The sequence below is a fragment of the Arachis hypogaea genome, chromosome 2 (assembly GCF_003086295.3).
Source record: "Arachis hypogaea cultivar Tifrunner chromosome 2, arahy.Tifrunner.gnm2.J5K5, whole genome shotgun sequence".
Taxonomy (NCBI): Eukaryota; Viridiplantae; Streptophyta; class Magnoliopsida; order Fabales; family Fabaceae; genus Arachis; species Arachis hypogaea.
The window spans coordinates 1,570,483-1,590,762 of NC_092037.1; the positions used below are offsets into that span (position 1 = coordinate 1,570,483).

The window sequence follows — 20,280 nt, forward strand, 5'->3', positions numbered from 1 at the left end:
CTCTTGAGTTCTATCTTACACATTATTCTTTGACCAAAGCTCTATTTAATTTGGTCATTGTAATTATAGAATTCAAACTAAATTGACGGATTATCAATGACCCTTTTTATAATTCTACTGCCAAGAATAATTTAAATTTATATTGAGTAAAGTATCGTTTTTGTCTCTAACGTTTAAGGTAAGTCACTATTCTTCTAACGTTTAAGGCAAGTCACCGAAGAATAGTTGGATCTACTTATATATCATGACCAACCTAATAGAATGTGGGTAAAATTAGTTTTCTTGGAAGGAATTCGATTTTTTATTGAGGAATTGTTTTCACGGAGCTTTGTAGGCTCTATCCCCTCCATGCTTTCTACGTCTGTCCGAAAATCTTCGAAGTGGAGTGCATAATGAGATTGAATTTTTTCAATTTAAGTTCAGTTTAGGTAAATTTATGTCAAACTAGGAGATGCAATTTCAACTATTGGTAATATATTCAAATTTTCTTATTTTAAACTTTTCGTGATTAAAATAATTTTATAACATATTATAATTTTTTTCAGAAATTATCGGCATTCTCTTGCATCAATGTAATGTCATTGAGGGGAATAAAAGTTAGTTTAGTTTCTCGATGTGATAATTCTATACCTTGCCGCGTTGCATGGATATATAGCGGATGATGAAGCTTATTTAACAAGGAGATGGTCTGAATTTGCACAAATTTTAAATGTTCAAACTTATTATGTTGTTTTAATTGGTTGTCGTTACGAGAATGACCCTAATCTATACTTGTTTAAGGATTAGAATAGATTAAATATTATTTAAGTAATTTAGTTCTAATATTGGTATTTGATTAAATTAGTTTTTAATTAATTTAAATTTAAATTGTTGCTCCACAGCTTGTGCGGGCCCCGTCAATTCCTTTGAGTTTCATTCTTGCGAACGTACTCTCCAGGCGGGATACTTAACGCGTTAGCTACATTGCCTCAATTTATCAATTACGATTATTTTTCTTTAATATGTTATTTTTAAATTTTTGAATACGAAGTTTCTTTCTTTTTTTATTTTTAAGTTATTTTTATTTTTATTTTTATTTGCTTTCAGGATAACTAAGAAAAAAATAGCAAAACTAAAAAACTACAAATAATAAATATTATTTTTGATATAACAATTATTTTAATCAACTGTATAAAATTATTATAAATAAATAATAAAATAATTAATAATTGGGTATGAATAAATCAACAATAATATTTATTAAAAATTTTACACGTCTAATAATATTCTTAGTTGTGTTTAAATTTTGATAATAAATTTAACTTATTTATTCTATATGATGAATACATTGAAGATTATATCATTCTTTATAAAATACAAAATTTTTACTCTATATTATTTGACAATTATTTATTTATTTAGTATTATATCTTTTTTCTCTTCTTTAACTATTTAGATAATATATATATATATATATATATATATTGAGTAAATATTTTCATTGAATTAATCATAAAGGTTAATAAAATATAATGGCATAATTTTTACCTAATTGTAGTAAAAATATTGTCTAATTATCGTGTACAACTAGTGTATATATATATATACTGCCTTACAATTATTTATCATTTAGGGGATTCATAATTCAGATATATTTTCTCTTTTTTTTTTTGAACAAAAGAAGCTCAACACACAAGTGGAGCAAAGGACAGAAACCAAAAGAAATTAGAAACGAAAAGTACCCACCCAACAACTTTGCAAGCTAAACAATCCCCTTGTCATCTTCGGCACTGCCATTAACAAAAAGGATCATCCCTCCTCCACTCCTGATAACTAATGCTAGTCAAGTTAACAACTTCTTCCACCTCTTTGACTTTATTCTAAAATATCCTCCTATTTCTTTCAATTCAGATGTTCTAAACAATAGCAAAGAATGATATATACCATTTTTTGCACTCCTCCTTTCTACAAGTCGCGCCTGTCCAGCTTTGAAAATGGTCCTTCAAAGTACTCGGGACGCACCAATTCATGTCAAGAGGAAATAACCAAGCGCACCATACATGCCAAGAAAACTCACATGCAAGGAATAAATGACGGACATTTTCTACATCCGTATTACATAGGGCGCACATATTATCCTCATTATTAACTATCCCAAGTCGACACAATCTCTCTTTTGTATTCACACTCCCTACTAAGGCAAACCAAACAAGCAGCTCCACCCTTGGAGGAACTAGTCCTTTCCAGATGATCTTGGTGAAACTAAAACTGGTTACGTCCACCGGAAGCGTTTCCTCCTGCAATACCTGCACAAATGAGTTAGTGAAAAATACAGCTTGTCTATCAAACTTTCACACCACTCTATCCTCTCTGTCTGCTAACTTAACTAGTCTCAAAGTGTCATGTAATTGATTCACAATTTTCAATACATAATAGCTACTAGCTACGATTCTATCAATAATATTATCTCTGGTAGATTATGTGATGAAAAAGTTTAGAAAATAAAGGAAAGAATTATAAGGTTATGGAAAGTCTCATCCAAATTTGACAAGAGAAATATGACTTACATAAAAATGGTTTTTTCTAATGGATGATAAAGTTAGTTGATTATTTTTCATGATTTTTTCAAGTAATACTAGATCCAGTTTATAAATATTTTTAACAGGATTATAAGTGCTAATATCTTTTATATTTAATTTGTTTTACAGCAATAAAATTCATTGTTCAATCAAGAGTTATTTGACAAAGATATTTGAGAATGAACTGATCGAGGGAATGGTCTATGTCTTCTCAAATTTTGTGATTAAGAAATCAAGCGGAATTTTATCTTCCAACTGCATACGTGTGTAGAATAACTTTTAAGAAGGAGTCACATATAGTAAATACGGTCAATAATCATAAAACTTCTAACAATCATTTCAATTTTTTTGCTCATGCTGATATACTAAAACAAACAAATAAACAGTTAAACTTATTTGGTACATAATTAATTTGTATTAATCTACACAAAATTATTTTTTTATGCAAAATTAAAATTGTATTGTGACTTTTTTAAAAGTATATCCTTTTATTAATATATTGTTAGTTTTATTGTTTAGTATAAAATAAATTGATAAAACCTCTTTAATTTATAAGTAATTTATTATATTATTCATTTATTTGTCTTTAATTTGATACTTTTATTTCATTTTTTTAATTAGATGGTATTAGACTCTTGACCAGGAAATAAGAGCTCATATCATGGTCAAAAACAGGGAGAAATGGCCATTGTATTGTGGTTGATCTTCATGATTTGCAGTATGTAAAATTTTAATCTTTTACAACGAAATTTTATTTTGTAACAATTATCTATTCATATGCAAAATATTTTATCTTTTTTATGATATATTACTACTTATTTTTCTTAATTTCCGCTTTTATTTAGAAATGAAAAAAAATAAGGTGCACACTGTGGAATTAATTTGCAACCCAATTACTTAATTATCTACGTGATTACCAAGGAATTGAATATATACTTATTCTCTAATTTGCAAAATTAAACAAATGCATTGGTATGCATATTAGTTTAATATTTTATTTAATATATTTGTTTATGTTATATCTGTAATCATATTATATATATTTTTACGTATATATCTTTTTAAAAAATACTCTTAGTATTAGCACATAGTCAGGCACGGACCCAGTTATAGTAACGAGGGGGCATTTGCCTCCACAGGGTTTTCAAGTTTTTTTTTTTTTAAAACAGTTATATATATTAAATTTTAAATGACCCCACTATAAATAAATTAAATTTAATTAGCTAAAATTTTAAATGAGAAGTGTTAAGGGGTCAGCAACTTTTGTGATTTATAGCCATCACATAGCCATCAATGATGATTTTAATAGTGTGAGATTAGTGTGAGATTTCATCCAATGGCTCACTTTTCTTTACTGGTTATATGCTGGCTAAAATTTAACAAAATTGCTAGCTCCCTAGACTTTTCTATTTCAAATTTACTTTTTTATTTCTCTATTATTTTGACTATTATTTAACCTAATCAAATTTAATTTTTGTGCCGTCACTTCTTTAATTCCTTAAAACCTCTTCTTATTTTTATATTTTCAACCTCTTTTTTTTTTATTTTTTGTCCAGTAGTCATCTTCTTTTCATCAAAAAGTAAATTTCAAATTCTTCATTTTTTTATAGAACTCTCTATGACTCTATGTATCTTTTAATTTCATTGTTTCTCTTTTTGATATTTTCAATTGCAAATTTTAATTTAAACAATTATAGTTTAGGTATTAATCTAATATTTTATTCTCTTCATAATTTTATATATTTTATTTTATTTTAAATTTATTCATCCTTATTACTTATTTTTTATTTTTCATTCTATTATATATACCTATATTGTATATAAAATTTTAAAATGAATTGATTAATTTACTAATTTAAAATATATTTTTTTATTTTTAAAAATGGTAATGAAAAATATTTTAATTACAATACATAAGTAAATAGGTAAATAAAATCTTCCATCTAACATTATATCAAAATTAAACAAAAAATACATAACAAATTTAATTATTTTAAAAATAAAAAAAGAAAAAAATTGTAAATTAAATTTCTATTATTTTATATAAACATACTATTTATATACAGATTTAATTTTTCTAGTATTTATATATAATTTTAGTTTCAAATTATAAATACTAATGTACTAATTGATTCAGTCTTTTATTATTAAAAATGTGTATAAAAAAATTAGTTAAGATAATCAGTTATCTATAATTTAATTAAAATATTTTAAGTTCAAATTTTAAAAATAATTTTTTATAAATTATATATAATGAATAGTATTTTAAGAATAAAAATATTCACTAATTATTTTTAATTTTTATATCTTCATATAATTAATAATATTTAATAAAATTTATTTTGAGTGTATATCTTTTTGCCTTTATTTAACCAGCTCAAACATATAGTGTATTAAATAAATATTTTAAAATTAACTATAACATATGATAAAAATAAAAATCAAACTAAATAGATATTACAAACATAAATACTGGCAAAATCCATTTAACCCAGCTCCAAACACAATCACAGTAAAAAAATTTCTTAATCCATCCATCATTTAACTACTTCACATACTTTTATAAATTTATCTAGCAATTCTTTTCTTTCTCTAATCAGGATCATGAAACTCATCTTAATCGGAGTTTAACTGCCACCTGTTACAACCAATTAGCTGCAAGCCCACAAATAATCCTAAACCTAAATAAGTGAACAAACCTAGCAGTCACTCAACGACATAAGGAACAAACCCGCCGCACCGTCACGTGCTCGCCATCTCCACCCACCCGTCATGCCGTCACGTGTTCGCCATCAGAGTAGATGAATAAAAACGATTAATAACTACATTAGAATTGATACACTTAACACTATATTAAAAAATTAAACAACGCATGACATGCTATTTTTTTATTAATCAAATAATTATAATTTAAATTAATTTTAACAAAATAACTTAAAACTATAATTTCAATTTTATCATATGCATGGTACGGATTATTATACTTGTAATAACAAATTATTTGATATATAATAAATTAAATTGTAATTATATCATTTATTTTTTAACAATCTTTTATTTATATTAGAATCAATTATAATAAATTAAATTTTGAACATACTAATGTTCCACTAATAAACTAAATATAATAATCTTGATTCACGGGTCGAAAATGCTATCTTACTATATATATGATCGACATATAAGGAAACAAAATAAAAAAATATATATGTTTCTTATAATAAGTCAATAAGAATCAAAAGTTATTGTTTTTCTTTATATACCACCTTTCTTAGATAATCAGAATAAATAGAGTGAATCAAACCATTTTTTATTATCATTATTATAGAATACAACTTTCACCTTTGTCATGTCCAAGCTCATCTTTAGCATTGCTCTGTTGGTATTGGTCCAAGCCATCATTTCAGTTGATGGCATTCTCCATCATTGGTATTCTGATGCCAATGCAACCTTCTATGGTGACATGGAAGGTAGAGAAACCATGGGTAAGTACATTAACATTTTGTAAAAACACTTTTTCATATTTAAACTAGAATTTTTATAAGTAAATACTATTCTATTCTCTTTAAAATAATATGCAAGTTACTTTTTCTGATATATCATATCTTAATGGGTGTTTATTTATTTCAAATTTTTAGTAGAATTTGTTGGATGATTAATTTATCTAATAAAATAAAAAAATAAAAAATTGATTTCAGGTCATTGAAATTGGTTGAAAATTTAACAAAATATTTAAAAAATAATATTATATATTACTCTTTTACTTTTCACAAAAAAATCTTTGTTTTCTAATAAAAATTAAATAAAAATCCAGACCTTCATAAAAAATAATTGCAAACTAACTACATTATTTTAAAAAAAACAAGATATAAAGTGTTTCAATTTCTTTCTTTTTTTTTTCATATAATTCGAAACCAAATTGTATAGAATAAAATTTTAAATTTAAAGATCTATTTGATACGATAATTTTTCAAATTAAAAACTTTTACGGTGACACTAATTTGTGTTTTTATTTTTAATTTTTCACATCAATATTTTAGTTTAGAATTTAGTTAATATAAGAAAATTTTTAAATTAATATTTTAATAAATATATAACAAATATCTTAAAATAAATATCGAATTAGAATCTGACACATCAGAGAGGGTAACTTACATATTATTTTAGAGAGAGTATAGTAGCATTCACTATTTTTATAATGTTAATAAATTTATTTATAAAAAAATAAAAATAATTTTGTATCTATAAAAAATGAATAAACTACCATTTTAATTTATGAAAATTTAGAACGCTAATAAAATTATGAATAAAATTCATTAATTAAGTATTTCTATATATAAAAACTTTTTTTTAAGTACAAAGCTAATTTTTTTATTTTAGAATAAATGTATTAATATTCTAAAAATTTATAGATAAAAACGATAATTTACTCTTTATAGCGTAATATTTCACCATCATTTTCTTTTTATTTATGTGTATTGTTATATTGTATAATATGAAGGGGGTGCATGTGGCTATGGTGATCTCTTTGAGCAAGGGTATGGTCTTATGACCACAGCTGTAAGCCCTGCCCTATTCAACAATGGTTACACATGTGGATCATGTTTTGAGATGAAATGTGTGAACAAGCCCAATTGGAATTATTGCAAAAAGGGCTCAAGCCCAATAAGAGTAACCGTAACAAACTTATGTCCACCAAATTATGGACAAGGTGATGGACATTGGTGCAACCCTCCATATAAGCACTTTGATTTATCAATGAAGATGTTCACAACTATGGCAGAATATAGAGCCGGGATTGTACCTGTTTTATATAGAAGAGTTCCATGCCATAAACAAGGTGGTGTCAAGTTTCAGTTGAAAGGGACACCTTATTGGTTGCTTGTGTTGGTGTTCAATGTTGGTAATGCTGGTGATGTTTCTAGTGTTAGCATCAAAGGGCAAAATGGTAAATGGCTTACTATGTCAAAAAATTGGGGACAAAATTGGTTAATTGGAGTTAACTTGGTTGGACAAAGTTTGTCTTTTAAGGTCACAACTAGTGATAGGAAAACTTTGGTATTTCATCATGTTGCTCCTTCTCATTGGCAATTTGGATCAACCTATGAGGGCAAGCTTAATTTTTAGAGTAAATACCTCACCCGACTCTGACAATTACTTTGAAAGGACAACGAGACCTCCTAAAAAAAATACTCAATTCGGCCCCTGATATTTTTTTTGGGACTGATTAGCCCCTGTGGCAAAAAAAAAACAACTTAGATTTTTTTTGGCACAAAGACTTTGTTGTCCTTTCGAGGTAATTGTTAGGGGTCAGATTAAATTTTTTTTAAGATCTCGTTGTCTTTTGAGATAATTGTCAGAGGTTATTTTGGGTTTTATTCTAATTTTTAGGATTATGTTGATTTAGAATCTCAAATGGTTTAATAATGTTATATTTAGTTTCTAGTGACAATGCTTCATTTTTTGTATTTGAACTTGTATAATTTATGGAATAATTTTCTTTCGCAAATAAAACAATAATAATGATTTATTTATCTATTATCCTAAGAATATATTTTAATAGTTTAAAAATTTTTAAATTATTTTTTATTTTTTAAATAATTTTAGTTTATATAAATATAATATTAAGAGTATGTAAATAAATTTTCATTAATATATAATTATATTAGTTTGTTAGCTTTGAAAGCAAAATTTGACTTAAAAAACGCATGGTTTTTTTATTTGTAAAACTTTTTTTTTTCAAAAAATTTTACCAACGCCAGTTTAAATATAATAATCTTGTTGCACGATTCTAATTTCTTTTTTTTTTTTTTCCAAAATTGCAATTTTACTATATATACGATCGTATATATAAGGAAGCAAAATCAAAAGATGATATGTTTTCTTATAATACATCAATAAGAATCGAAAGTTATTGTTTTTCTTTACATATCCTCTTAGATAACTAGTAACTAAATTAAAAGAGTAAGTCTAATAATTTATCTATTGTCATTATTATTGATACAACTTTTATCTTTTATTTTGATACACTAACTTTATACGTGTATTCAACCGCATAATATTACATCCTCAAAAATAATTATTATTTTTAAAATAAATATTTTTTTCGATTCCTAACTATTTTTCGATGAATTTCGCATCTCTTAACAAATATAAAAACTCAAATCGATTTCTATAACTATGTAGTAGAAAAGAGGAGCAATGGCCTCTTTAATTTTAAATTTTTACATATAAATTATATATAAATTTTAGTTTAATCCCTTTAAAATTTTATTTTAGTCTTATTTTATTGTGTAAATATTTTTTACACTTCTCTAATATTTTATCTAAGTCCGCTCCTAGTCCCTATCTACTTGGATATATGTACGTCCCTGCCATCAGAGTCATTTGCTGATGTGTCAGCAACTTATCCAAGTAGATTTCTCTCTTTTATAATTGAGACAAATCGCCCTCTAAATCTTTGTTAAAACACTGCGTTTCATAAAGAGGTGTTATCATCTGAGTATTCATAGTTGTTTAGAATTTTTTTTTTATTCTTCATTATCTGTAGAGTGAAGATAAGGATTTTTCTCCTAAAACAAAACAAAAATGAAAATTTTTTACCTTAAAACAAGAGCAACCAAAAAAAAGTATGTTCAAATTTTGTGCGGTATTAAATTCAAATAATATTGCATATGTAACATAATGACATCTAGGTGCTACAAATCTTTTCTTCCCATAGTTTGTCTTTTTTTCTATACTCCTAGTAGAACCCAGAGTCAGACTCCAGCACAAATTCTTTTCAGCTTCACTGCTTTTTTCTATGGTCTGTGAAGAAGAGTCTCTGATTTCTGTAGCCATAGTCTTCTTAAGGAGAAAAATCCTTAACTTCACTCTACACACAATGAAAATAATGAAGAATAAAAAAAAAATTCTAAACAACTGTGAATATCTAGATAATAACACATCTTTATGAAGCAGTGTTTTAACAAAAGTTAAGTGAGCAATTTGTTTCAATTATGAAGGAGGAAAAATTCATGTGGACAAGTTATCAGCAAGTGATCTACTCATAATTGGTTGTAAGAACTAGAATGTACATATATCAAAGTAGATAGGGATCGATTTGAGTTTTTATATTTGTTAGAAGGTGCAAAATTTATCAAACAAATAGTTAAAGACCAAAAAAATATTTACTCTTATTTTTACAAACTGCATACATAATTATCTAAAAAGACGGATGTGATTTTACGTCTGAATAAATATCAAAATTAAATTTTTTTTGTTCGGTCATATAACTTACACACACTCACCTACATTGTAAGACATTCTATTTAAGGATTCTTCATCTAGTGTCTTCATTGAGACTTGAATCCGAGTGTGGTCAACCACCTTAGTCATGCCTAAACCTATCTTTCTCATTGTTCTGTTGGTGTTGGTCCAAGCCTATATTATTTCATCTGGTTGGTATTCTGATGCTAATGCAACATTCTATGGTGACATGCAAGGTGGAGATACCATGGGTAATTAAATAACTAATCATCTCTTAATTTCTTTGTCTTAAATCATCGTCATCCTCATCAAATTATATCATCATCATGTATTTAATAAAATTGCAAAATTTTATTTTAAAAGACTACAATTTGTTTCCTTGAACTTTGACTTATGTAGTTGGTGACGTTTGTTGCTAGTCACGAGTTTAAGCTTTCATACTTAGAAATGAAATGCGTAGTTTACCTTTTAAAATTTCAAAATGTATAGTTTTTTCCCTATGAAATGTTTCATGTAGTGTAACTAAGATACATTTTCCCCCTTTCAAAATTACCCTTCTACTAAGGTTTTTTACTAAATAAAAAACATCACTTAAGAAAATAAGTAAAAGAAATTTTGCAGAGGGCATTTTTTCGTATTTAAACTACTATTTTTATTTATAAAAGATTTTTTATGAATGAACAAAATTAATTTTGTATTTATGAAAAATGAGTATAAAGTTTATAAAAGTTTATTCATAAATAATAAAATTAGTTTTGTATCTATAAAAGATGAATAAATTTTTATATATAAAAATTTAAAATATTGACAAATTTACCTGTAAATAAAATCAATACTCTAAATTTTTATAGTTGAAAATGATAATTTAATCTGAAAAATAACTGGAAGTCCTAATTTATTTTCTCTTTATTATCTCTATATTTTTTAAATAAAAAAAAGTTTTTACATATATATATATATATATATATATATATATATTAAAAAATAAATTATGAATCCTAATCAAGTAATCATTACTCATTTACTAATTTACTCTTTTATATAAAAGTTTGTACCTATTGTAGAAAATTCTACTATGCCAAATGAGGGTGCTAAAGCATGCGTGTCAAATTAAGAGTATATATACGTGTATTTCGTAGTATGAAGATGACTTTAAACTTTGATTAGTGATAAGCAATGGCTACAGAAGTTGGACCCACACGAATAAGCTTTATCTAATAATTAATTATAAAAAAATTATAATTTTGATGTTAAAATTTTATAATCGCAAATAATATTAAATATATTTAGAGCATTTATGGATTTTTTTATTGTATGGGCTTGGACTTATACTGAAATAAATATATAAGTGGATTTAGTATGTATGAAGTGTGCCAAATATATTGCATTAATAGATTAAAAAAAAAAACATTTCACGCAATCCATATGATGTGAATGGCGTGCCTTCGTTCCTGACCCCAAAAACAAGGAGATACTTTACTCTGAGTCTCTATCCCACTTCATGAGCCTCTCATCTCTGTCCAATACCACATCAGAGAATAGAGATATCAGCAGCTGAGGCCCAGCACAGTTGACATACCTGTCCGCCTCATACAACGCTGCACCAAATCAATCACTAAAATCAATCACTAATGTATTTACATATAAATATATATGTGGTTTAATGTAGTTTCATCGTGTATTTATATTACAACATGTATCTTATTCACATAGCTGATTTCAATGTATACAACTACACATAACATAATTCTAAGTAATTATTGTTCTGTAGAAGAGTGTACATTAAAAAATAGAAAACATGGATTGTCATTAACATATCATGTACATAGGAAAAAAATATTATTCTCTCTATAACTAATTTACAACACTTAATTATTATTTCTAACACAATAATTACTAAACATTATACATACAAATATACAATAAATACATATACATAAATTTATATTTGACTATTCTATGCTAAAATTCATAATTATTAAACATCTGAGGAAGGAATCCTCCTTCAGCATAGTAGAATTTTCCGTTTTATATAGAAGAGTTCCATGTCATAAACAAGGTGGTGTCAAGTTTCAGTTGAAAGGGACACCGTATTGGTTGCTTGTGTTGGTGTTCAATGTTGGTAATGCTGGTGATGTTTCTAGTGTTAGCATCAAAGGCTCAAATCTTAACTGGCTTACCATGTCAAAAAGTTGGGGACAAAATTGGTTAATTGGGGGTTAACTTGGTCGGACAAAGCTTGTCTTTTAAGGTCAAAACTAGTGATGGGAAAACCTTGGAGTTTGATGATGTTGCTCCTTCTAATTGGCAATTTGAACTAACTTATGAGGGCAAATATAATTTTTAGGACTATGTTGATTTAGAAATTTTTTTTTTTAACCAGAATGTTTTTTTTTTTGTTGTTTATGGTATCCCCTAACCCGACAAGTTAAGGATTAATCCATCGCGGATCTGAACTCCATTTAAAGGGATGCCGCTGGTCAATGAATTACTGCATACACAAGACAGATTCGAACTTCAGACACTTGCTAAAATTTCAGTTGGTTTGGTAATGTTATGTTAAGGTGACAATAACATTTCTTTAGCAAATAAAATAATAAATTTTTATGTTTCCAAAATATAATAATAGAAAGTTAAATTTTTGACGTATTCAATGCCTTATAAATGTAAGAAAAATTATTTTTTCAACAAATTGTAATAAATTATTTTCTATGATCGTAATCATTATTTTGATCCATAATTCATCAAACCCACCATGTCAAAGTTAAATTCATCAAATAATTTCAATTCAAGATGTTTAATTTTGGAGTGTCACAAAATCAAGAGTTAAAACTTACGTCTGAAGACACTATTATTAGATGAAAAATTCAAAGCTACAAATGAAAATGATGCTATAACAAAAAAAAACATACTCATTCAGTCATCACTTTGTTGATCCCCGTTTGGCATTTCTCAGAAATACTGAAATACTTTTTTTTTTTTTTTCCTTTTCTACTAATAAAGTAAATTACATTGATCCATCTTGAAAAATATACTCTATCCATTTCAAAATAACTTTTGCTATAATTTTTGTTTATACATTAAAAAACTAATACTCGAATACAAAATAAATCTCGACTTCAAAACTCTAATTTCTCAACATGCTTCTCAAGCATAGATATGAATGTGTTTCCCAAAATAATCAAATGGCCAATGCATCATCTCCATATATTAGTCCAACCAATCCCACCAAGAAAGAAAACACTGGGCACACTTTTTATATGGATAAAAGAAATGAAGGAATTTAAGAGTTTAAAATTGCAAGTCACATTATATATAATGAATTCTATGCTTGTCTTCTACCAACTAACAACAAAAATGAAATTCTTTAAAGAGTACAAAATGTCATCACCCGATTCACGAGTAATTTCCATAACTCTTATGCATTGTTTTCTTCGACGTCTCCATTTTCGCCACCTTCGGCAGCCGCAGCAGCCATCAGCTCGTCAAAGTTTGCAGTCTTCCCAAGTAATATTTCAATCTAAAACACCATTTATCACATGTAGCAGTCAGAAATCAATGCAGCAGATCAGAAGGATTAAGACAACAAACATAATCTAAAATCAGCAAGCATTGTATTTAGACTTTTCCACCCTTACCTTGGCCTTTTGGACAGGTCTCCCTCTCGAATCATCCTTTATGTCGACAGTTGATGTCATGATTTCTGCATCATGAATTTAACTTTTCGATCATTTGAGCCAAAAGAAAGAGGGAAGGGGGGAACAATTTCCCTCAACAACAACAACAACAATAATCATAAAATGTCTTACTCCTTTCAACAGCAAGCCCATTATTTTTCAATATTTCAGCAACAGTTACCACTGTGGCAATAGCTGCAGCGAAAAAAAGCAAATAATTCAGAAATATCAAAATTGCAATCACGGAAACAAGTTGAGAAATATTGAACTACAAAGGAACACCTTATAAATAAATCACTAAAGAAATCATGCATATATTCCTCATATTAATTTTGAAATGTAATTCTCCCATCCCAGGAAACAATGTGTTGTACTCCAAAAACAGTGAAACAACTTTACAAATATTGCATTTCCAAAACACAGTGCTGTCCAATACTTCAATTAGCTTACCAAATTTGACAACTATTACACAGATTTTTCAAGTTCCATTGTGAATCCTTGCTCAAATATGCTAGTTGCTACGAATTATTAGTAGACTTCGGAAAAACAAGCACAAAAAAGCACATATCGCAGCATAGACATTCATAACCCTTCTATAATCAGAAACTATTATACCGAGTTTATGAAAGGAGGAGATAACAAGATAATGCATCAGAGAAATGAATAACATCTAGATTCAGTGTCAAATTTTATTCTTAAATCACAATCTACTCATTATTATACCATTAGAACTAGCAAATAAAACCTTTTCTTTTCAATAAACATATAAGAGAATGGATTTGATGTAAGATGATAAACATTATAAACATTGTGCTAACAAAAACATAACATCTTTGGTTTAATGAAGCGTTTCATTATTTGTACCATTATTCATTTTGACACAATACTCAACCTCACACAAAGTTCACAAACACAATTCACAATTCACAACAACCAAAATAAACAATCCTCATTAGAAATTTCCAAAATGTTGAAACAGATTAAAGTTCCAATATACATTACCCATTCCTAGAGCAGAAAGCTCAACCTCATTGTGCTGTTGCATATACCTCTGTTAAAATAAAAAAATATAGAAACAAAATACAATAAATACATAGTAGCATCAATAAATACCGAATAAACTAATATAACCTAAAATCCTCAAAAGTTTCCAGCTTTATATAGAAAAAAGAAATTAGCCTAAAAAATAATTGATAATTGATACATATACCTTGGCGAGATTAACGTAGAAGAAAAGGGGTTTTTTGGTGTTGGAGACCTGAATGCGATTCTTCTTGTGGGATTCGGAGATGTTGATGTTGTTCACTCCTTCTGTGATTGCTTCCATTGTCTCTTTCTGTGAGCTGAAGAAGCGGTAACAGATAGATAGATTACAAAGTACAGAAGAATGAAAACCCTAATTTAATGGAAGCGTTCCCCCAAATCCAATATATATTGAGATGAAATAATTATTCTTTTTTATTTTCTGAGTATTTAAAAAGTGCAATATGCTGCTGGTTGTTTAAAATAGTATAGTGTGTTGTCGCCAACGAAAAAAACTGCATGAAACCAAACATTGATACTCTTAATTAATTAATTAATTAATCATATTAACTCTTTTATATTATATAACTTAACATGAATTGTTGCTTCAAATTAAAAATAAAAAATTTATTGTAATGCATTAGTGTGGTAACTTTTTTTATTTACTAAATGTATTTAATAATAATATAATTAATTAATATTAAATTTAATTTGTTTTTTTAGAATAGTTTAGAATACATTATAGAATCAATTGGCCTATAACATCCAAAAAGATCAAATTACAAATAATCAAATATAACTACCTTCCCCTTATATTGTATCATGAGTGATAAGGATCGATAGAAATGTTTATAGTTTGACCCAACAATTCAATTCGAATCTAATCAATTTAGATTAAAATCTAATCTTCATTAGATCTATTTGAATTATAATTCAATGACAAAAATTGATTCTTATTAGTATGTATTCATTTATTTTAATTATAATATTTAATGTGTTGCTTTTCTTAACTATGTGAATCTTTAATGGGTATATTTGATTTTTTAAATATGATGAACTAATATTGAAATTTTTTTAAAATTTTTAAAACTCTTTTTGGGTTGTTATACAAACTTAACATATTTAATATTTTAGTTTTTACTTTTTAGACTTTTTTTTTTGGTAAATTTACTTTTTAGACTTTATTTAGACTCAATTTTTTTTTTTTTTTTTTGGTTTCCCACGGTATCCCCCAACCCGGCAGGTCAAGGACTAATCCGTCGCGGTACTGAGCTCCATTTAAGGGTTTGCCGCTGGCCAATGGGTTGCTGCATGCACAAGGCGGGATTCGAACCCCCGACACTTGCTTAAGCGGACTAGTGAGCTAACCACTAGACCAACCCAACTTGGTTTATTTAGACTCAATTTTATTCAATTTAAATATGATTTTATTGTGATCCAAAAATAATAAAAAATTGAAACGGGCCGAAGTGTGTACATGTTCCAAGGCCGTAAAGACACCAATAATATCTCCTTCTAACAAAAAAAAAAAAAAAAAAGGGCAGAGACCGCCGTTCATCTCAGCCGTTTCGAGAGCAGACGGCGTCTTGAGAGACCACCGATCCAGGGACAAGTTGGAGCGCGGTTGGCAATCTCTGTGACGGCGACGGCAACTTCAGTCAGTCCTTGTGGAGGAGTCTTAGTGGTGGTTCTTTCTGTTCATATAAAGTGGTATGAAAGTTGCACTCCATCTGTTTGATGTTTTGCTTCATGTATATTATTGTCATAGTTCACCTCAGAAGTTGAATATATAATGCCATATACTTAAAGCAGCTAGGAATTCTATGATTTGCTAGGTTTTTGCATAATCCCTATAGACACAAAATGGGTAAAGCTAAAAAAGGACCAAAATTTGCTGTGAGGAAAAAGGTTATTACCACCAAAGCTATCAAAAAGTGAGTTTTTCTATTTTCTTTTTCTAAATTTCCTAGTATGTTTGGTTTAGCTTTATTTTAAGTCGTTGTTTTTAATTCATATATCAATATTGGAATTCAGCTACAAGCAGGAGGTTTTGGACCCAAGAAAGAAGGATCATGACAAGGAAAAGCTACCCAGAAACGTGTAAGGCTTCATGACTGTCAGTTAGTTCTTTCTTTTTTCAATTGTATTGATCTATTTTGACTTCTCTTTTCAATAACACATGGTCTGGATTTACTTCATTTAGGCCGCGCTATTCTTCGGCACTTTTCTTTGAATACAATACTGCATTGGGACCCCCTTACCGTGTTTTAATCGATACCAACTTCATCAATTTCTACATCCAGAATAAAGTCAGTGTGCATTACTTAAAATTTTTTATTTTATTTTTTGTTCGAATAAAGTTCAATGTGTTGATGATGATAGTCATATGAATCTGTTCTCAATTTTGCTTTACTTAGAATTTTTTATTTTTATTTTATATTTTATATTTTTTATTTTGTTCGAATGAAGTTCAATGTGTTGATGACAATAGTCATATGATTCTACATGTAATGTTGTTAACATGTGAGGGATTTAAAACCAACTACTATCAACTGTATAATTTTCATGTGAAGTTTCCTAGTTGGTCCTCACAAATCTTTGGCATCGTTTATGCAGTTGGATCTGGAGAAGGAAATGCTGAAGTGTTTATATGCAAAATGTGAGTTAGAAGACAATGGTTACTTATCTAAGTTCATGCTGTGATAGCTTTGCCATGATTATAAAATTGTTTTTCTTTTTCACTATTGGGTAGTGAACATATTAATCTCAATCCCATGTTATCTTCTAACCCTTTCTCTTTGGTATTTTGAATTTTCAGGCACCCCTTGCATCACAGATTGTGTGATGGCAGAGCTTGAAAAGTTAGGGCAGAAATATCGTGTCGCTCTGAGGTAGATGGTTTATGTTGCGCCTTGTATTGTTGGTTATGTGGCCTATATCTTCACATGCTTGTGAAGTTGTGATCCAACAAAAAAAAAAAAGCTGTCTCTGTTTCTGCAGGCCTTCATCATCACCATGTGCTTTATTAAAACTTCGGTTTACAAAGAAACAAACCATTGCTCCTCTGAAATACCTAACTTTTCAAAAGAAAAGTAGAGATACCCCATGAAATTTTATTCATTTATCAATTTTTCTTTTAAAATTGTAAGAGGCATATTGAGGCTCTGATTGAAATATATTAAATCACATTGCGTGAAACATCTCTTAAAACGATGAGGGTTGCGGGTAAAGAAATCATAAGACTCAGTGAACGTTTTCCTTTGAAACATTGTAGTTCTGGGCTACTAGCTTGCTTATGCTACTATGGATCATATTTCTCTTATAGGCCATTTCTTCGATTTAGATAAGAAAGAAACAACATTATTTTTTTCTTAGTAAACGACCTGGAAGATGTACATTCTGACACCTTAATGAGTCCTCAAAAGATTAGAGTTTAAGGTATAACGTGTTTGAACACAAATCTTTACTAGGTCTAAAGTATAGTTTTACTTTTCTTTTATTTTCTTTTTGGTGATAAAATATTATTATAGTATCATCTTAGTGTGTAAGTTTTTATTTTTGTACATGACAGGATTGCAAAGGATCCTCGATTTGAGAGAATACTCTGTACTCATAAAGGGACATATGCTGATGACTGTATTGTTGATAGAGTTACTCGGGTGTGGTTCATTTTACATTATTTTTTTAAGTATATGTTAAAAATGTTGTTTCAGAATTATTTTTAAGTAATTGATTGCAAATAACTATTTATTTTTTTCCTCCCAATTTATTTACAAAAACCATTTTCTTGTAAGCAGAATAAGTGCTACATTGTTGCAACTTGTGATCGGGACTTGAAGAGGAGGATCCGGAAGGTAAAGTCATTAATCATTTTGCTTTGCTTATCTTGTTTCTGAATGCAATTGTGTGATCAATGAAGTTGGTTTCTCTATTGCAGATTCCCGGTGTACCAATAATGTACATCACGAAACGCCAGTACTCGATTGAGCGCTTACCTGAAGCAACTATGGGTGGAGGTAAATAATCTAAATTTTATATATAGCACAGTATAATTTGTTTCATTGTCTGTTGCGAAGGGTTAATGTCTAACTTGAAAGAATATGTATACCGTCATCTATTCTTTTGGCTTAGGCTTTGTTTTGTGGACTAACTTTAACAAATTAATAAACAAAAGATAAGCAAAGTTCCTTGTTTAGCTTGTATTCCAAATCTGTTTTGTTTCTAAAATAACATCCTTGCTTGTTGATGAAATTTATAAACACAAATTGGCGTTTTGTTCCGTAAATTAGTTCAGATCATTGTCTCTCTGCCTCTCTTATATGTTTATTAATCTTTAGTAGTTAATATTCAGATTTCATCAGGTCTTGAAAGCAGTTGAATTGTTATTAGAAATACCAGGGAATAATCATTCTTCTCTTTTTTTTTTTTTGTTGTTTAACAGGACATGATTGTTTTATGTTTTAATTTTTGCTTTTGCTTTTTCCCTAACTTTTGAACACAGTCAAATCTTTTTTTCTTATTTATTTTCATATTTGGTACTAAACCAACTGAACTACGGTTCTTAATACAGCACCAAGAATATGATGGAGTGACAAAACTGGCAAAGTTCTATATACTAGTAACTCATGTTAGATCCTGCCACAGTTTTCATCCTTTTCCAGCGGCATGGAATTCAAGATGAAGCTTGACATGAATTTGAAGGAACTGTTAAGTTGTTTGATGAAATTTTTCTAGTGTAGCTTCATAGTTATACTTTATCAAATTTTTTGCTAATATATGTAAGTTAAACCTTGGAGTGTCTCACCTACTTTCATTTTCTCAGTTAATCAGTTGCAGACGATTAGAAACTGTAAAGTTGAAATTCACTGGTCTAAGCTTTACAAATTGTATGAGAAAATGGAGATAGCGTATAAGCTTCATCACGTTGTGGAATGTTGAGACAAATTGTATAAGCTTCATTTTTTTTTCTTTTCTATTTCCCTCATGTATTTCTTTTTGTTTTCATGCAGATTTCATTAGAATTATTTTTTCTAGAATAATTTCTATCTAGTTTTTTTTTTCTGGGTTTTATCCTCTGTTGTCTATAAACAAAACTTAATTCTAAATCTAAATAAATCAACTAAAATCTTAAACTTCAATTTAAATTTAAATGATATCAAATGCATTATATATCTCTAACTTCCTATACCAAAACTTATTTTTATGAGTTTATATATCCATGTTGTATTAAATAATACCTTGGAAACTTTATTTTTGGGGATTTAATGTTTGACTCTCATCCTATTTAAGAGTATTTTTTTTATTTTATTACCTTTTATTGAAAGAAAAAAAAAAGTCCTTAATGTTAAAGGAACCCAACAACTAAAAATAAAAAAAACTCTAAAAGCTTTCATAGCAGAACTGGTGCATGTTGACTGGAAAAAGCATGCACAACTCACTGTCAAAGAACTATCAAACAAAATGAATTCATAAAGTAAGTTTCTTTCCAGTCTTTTCTTTTTAAACCAAAACTTCTTATTAATTAGGATGTGGAATTGCCCTTTTCCTCAATATGAAACCATTGCACTACACATTAATATTTAACACTAACAATAATTTGGATCACTCCGATGAAGTCAAATGAGAAGAAAAATGGGGACAACTAGCTAGCAAGCTTTGTTAGATGAATGATAAATAACTCAATTCCTAATAAGGTTAAGATCAACACATGTTTATTTTTTATTTTATTTTTTTTATTTTATTACTATTATTTATTTCTTTTGAAAAAAAAAAAA

General features: G+C 28.0%; 3 protein-coding genes across 3 annotated transcripts; 2 read left to right on the forward strand and 1 right to left on the reverse strand.

The window, feature by feature from the left end:
- Positions 1–5,907: 5,907 nt before the first annotated feature.
- On the forward strand, positions 5,908–7,685 carry LOC112761870 (expansin-A23-like). Its single transcript, XM_025808212.1, has 2 exons — positions 5,908–6,043; positions 7,060–7,685. Exons 1-2 carry the CDS (start codon positions 5,908–5,910, stop codon positions 7,683–7,685), a joined length of 762 nt encoding a protein of 253 aa, XP_025663997.1.
- A 5,354-nt stretch (positions 7,686–13,039) lies between these two features.
- On the reverse strand, positions 13,040–15,033 carry LOC112731815 (uncharacterized protein At2g34160). The gene is made up of 5 exons (XM_025780888.2): positions 14,694–15,033; positions 14,486–14,534; positions 13,616–13,678; positions 13,445–13,509; positions 13,040–13,326 (listed from the first exon to the last, which is right to left on the reverse strand). The coding sequence occupies exons 1-5, from the start codon at positions 14,808–14,810 to the stop codon at positions 13,225–13,227; spliced, it is 396 nt and encodes a 131-aa protein (XP_025636673.1). The 5' UTR covers positions 14,811–15,033; the 3' UTR covers positions 13,040–13,224.
- Positions 15,034–15,951: 918 nt separating this feature from the next.
- LOC112731831 (uncharacterized) lies at positions 15,952–19,481 on the forward strand. The gene is made up of 10 exons (XM_025780889.3): positions 15,952–16,216; positions 16,342–16,440; positions 16,541–16,606; positions 16,710–16,815; positions 17,123–17,165; positions 17,325–17,397; positions 18,078–18,165; positions 18,304–18,360; positions 18,444–18,522; positions 19,077–19,481. The coding sequence occupies exons 2-10, from the start codon at positions 16,370–16,372 to the stop codon at positions 19,088–19,090; spliced, it is 597 nt and encodes a 198-aa protein (XP_025636674.1). The 5' UTR covers positions 15,952–16,216; positions 16,342–16,369; the 3' UTR covers positions 19,091–19,481.
- The last annotated feature ends 799 nt before the right edge of the window (positions 19,482–20,280 follow it).

Excerpts from the sequence above, each read along its gene's own strand:
- LOC112761870 (XM_025808212.1), top strand. The coding sequence starts at position 5,908 with ATGTCCAAGCTCATCTTTAGCATTGCTCTGTTGGTATTGGTCCAAGCC. Across the intron at positions 6,044-7,059 it reads GGAAGGTAGAGAAACCATGG|GGGGTGCATGTGGCTATGGT; the intron begins GTAAGTACATTA and ends TATAATATGAAG.
- LOC112731815 (XM_025780888.2), bottom strand. The coding sequence starts at position 14,810 with ATGGAAGCAATCACAGAAGGAGTGAACAACATCAACATCTCCGAATCC. Across the intron at positions 13,679-14,485 it reads GCTTTCTGCTCTAGGAATGG|CTATTGCCACAGTGGTAACT; the intron begins GTAATGTATATT and ends TTTTCGCTGCAG. Across the intron at positions 13,327-13,444 it reads GACCTGTCCAAAAGGCCAAG|ATTGAAATATTACTTGGGAA; the intron begins GTAAGGGTGGAA and ends ATGGTGTTTTAG.
- LOC112731831 (XM_025780889.3), top strand. The coding sequence starts at position 16,370 with ATGGGTAAAGCTAAAAAAGGACCAAAATTTGCTGTGAGGAAAAAGGTT. Across the intron at positions 16,607-16,709 it reads GAAAAGCTACCCAGAAACGT|GCCGCGCTATTCTTCGGCAC; the intron begins GTAAGGCTTCAT and ends TACTTCATTTAG. Across the intron at positions 17,166-17,324 it reads GAAGTGTTTATATGCAAAAT|GCACCCCTTGCATCACAGAT; the intron begins GTGAGTTAGAAG and ends TTGAATTTTCAG.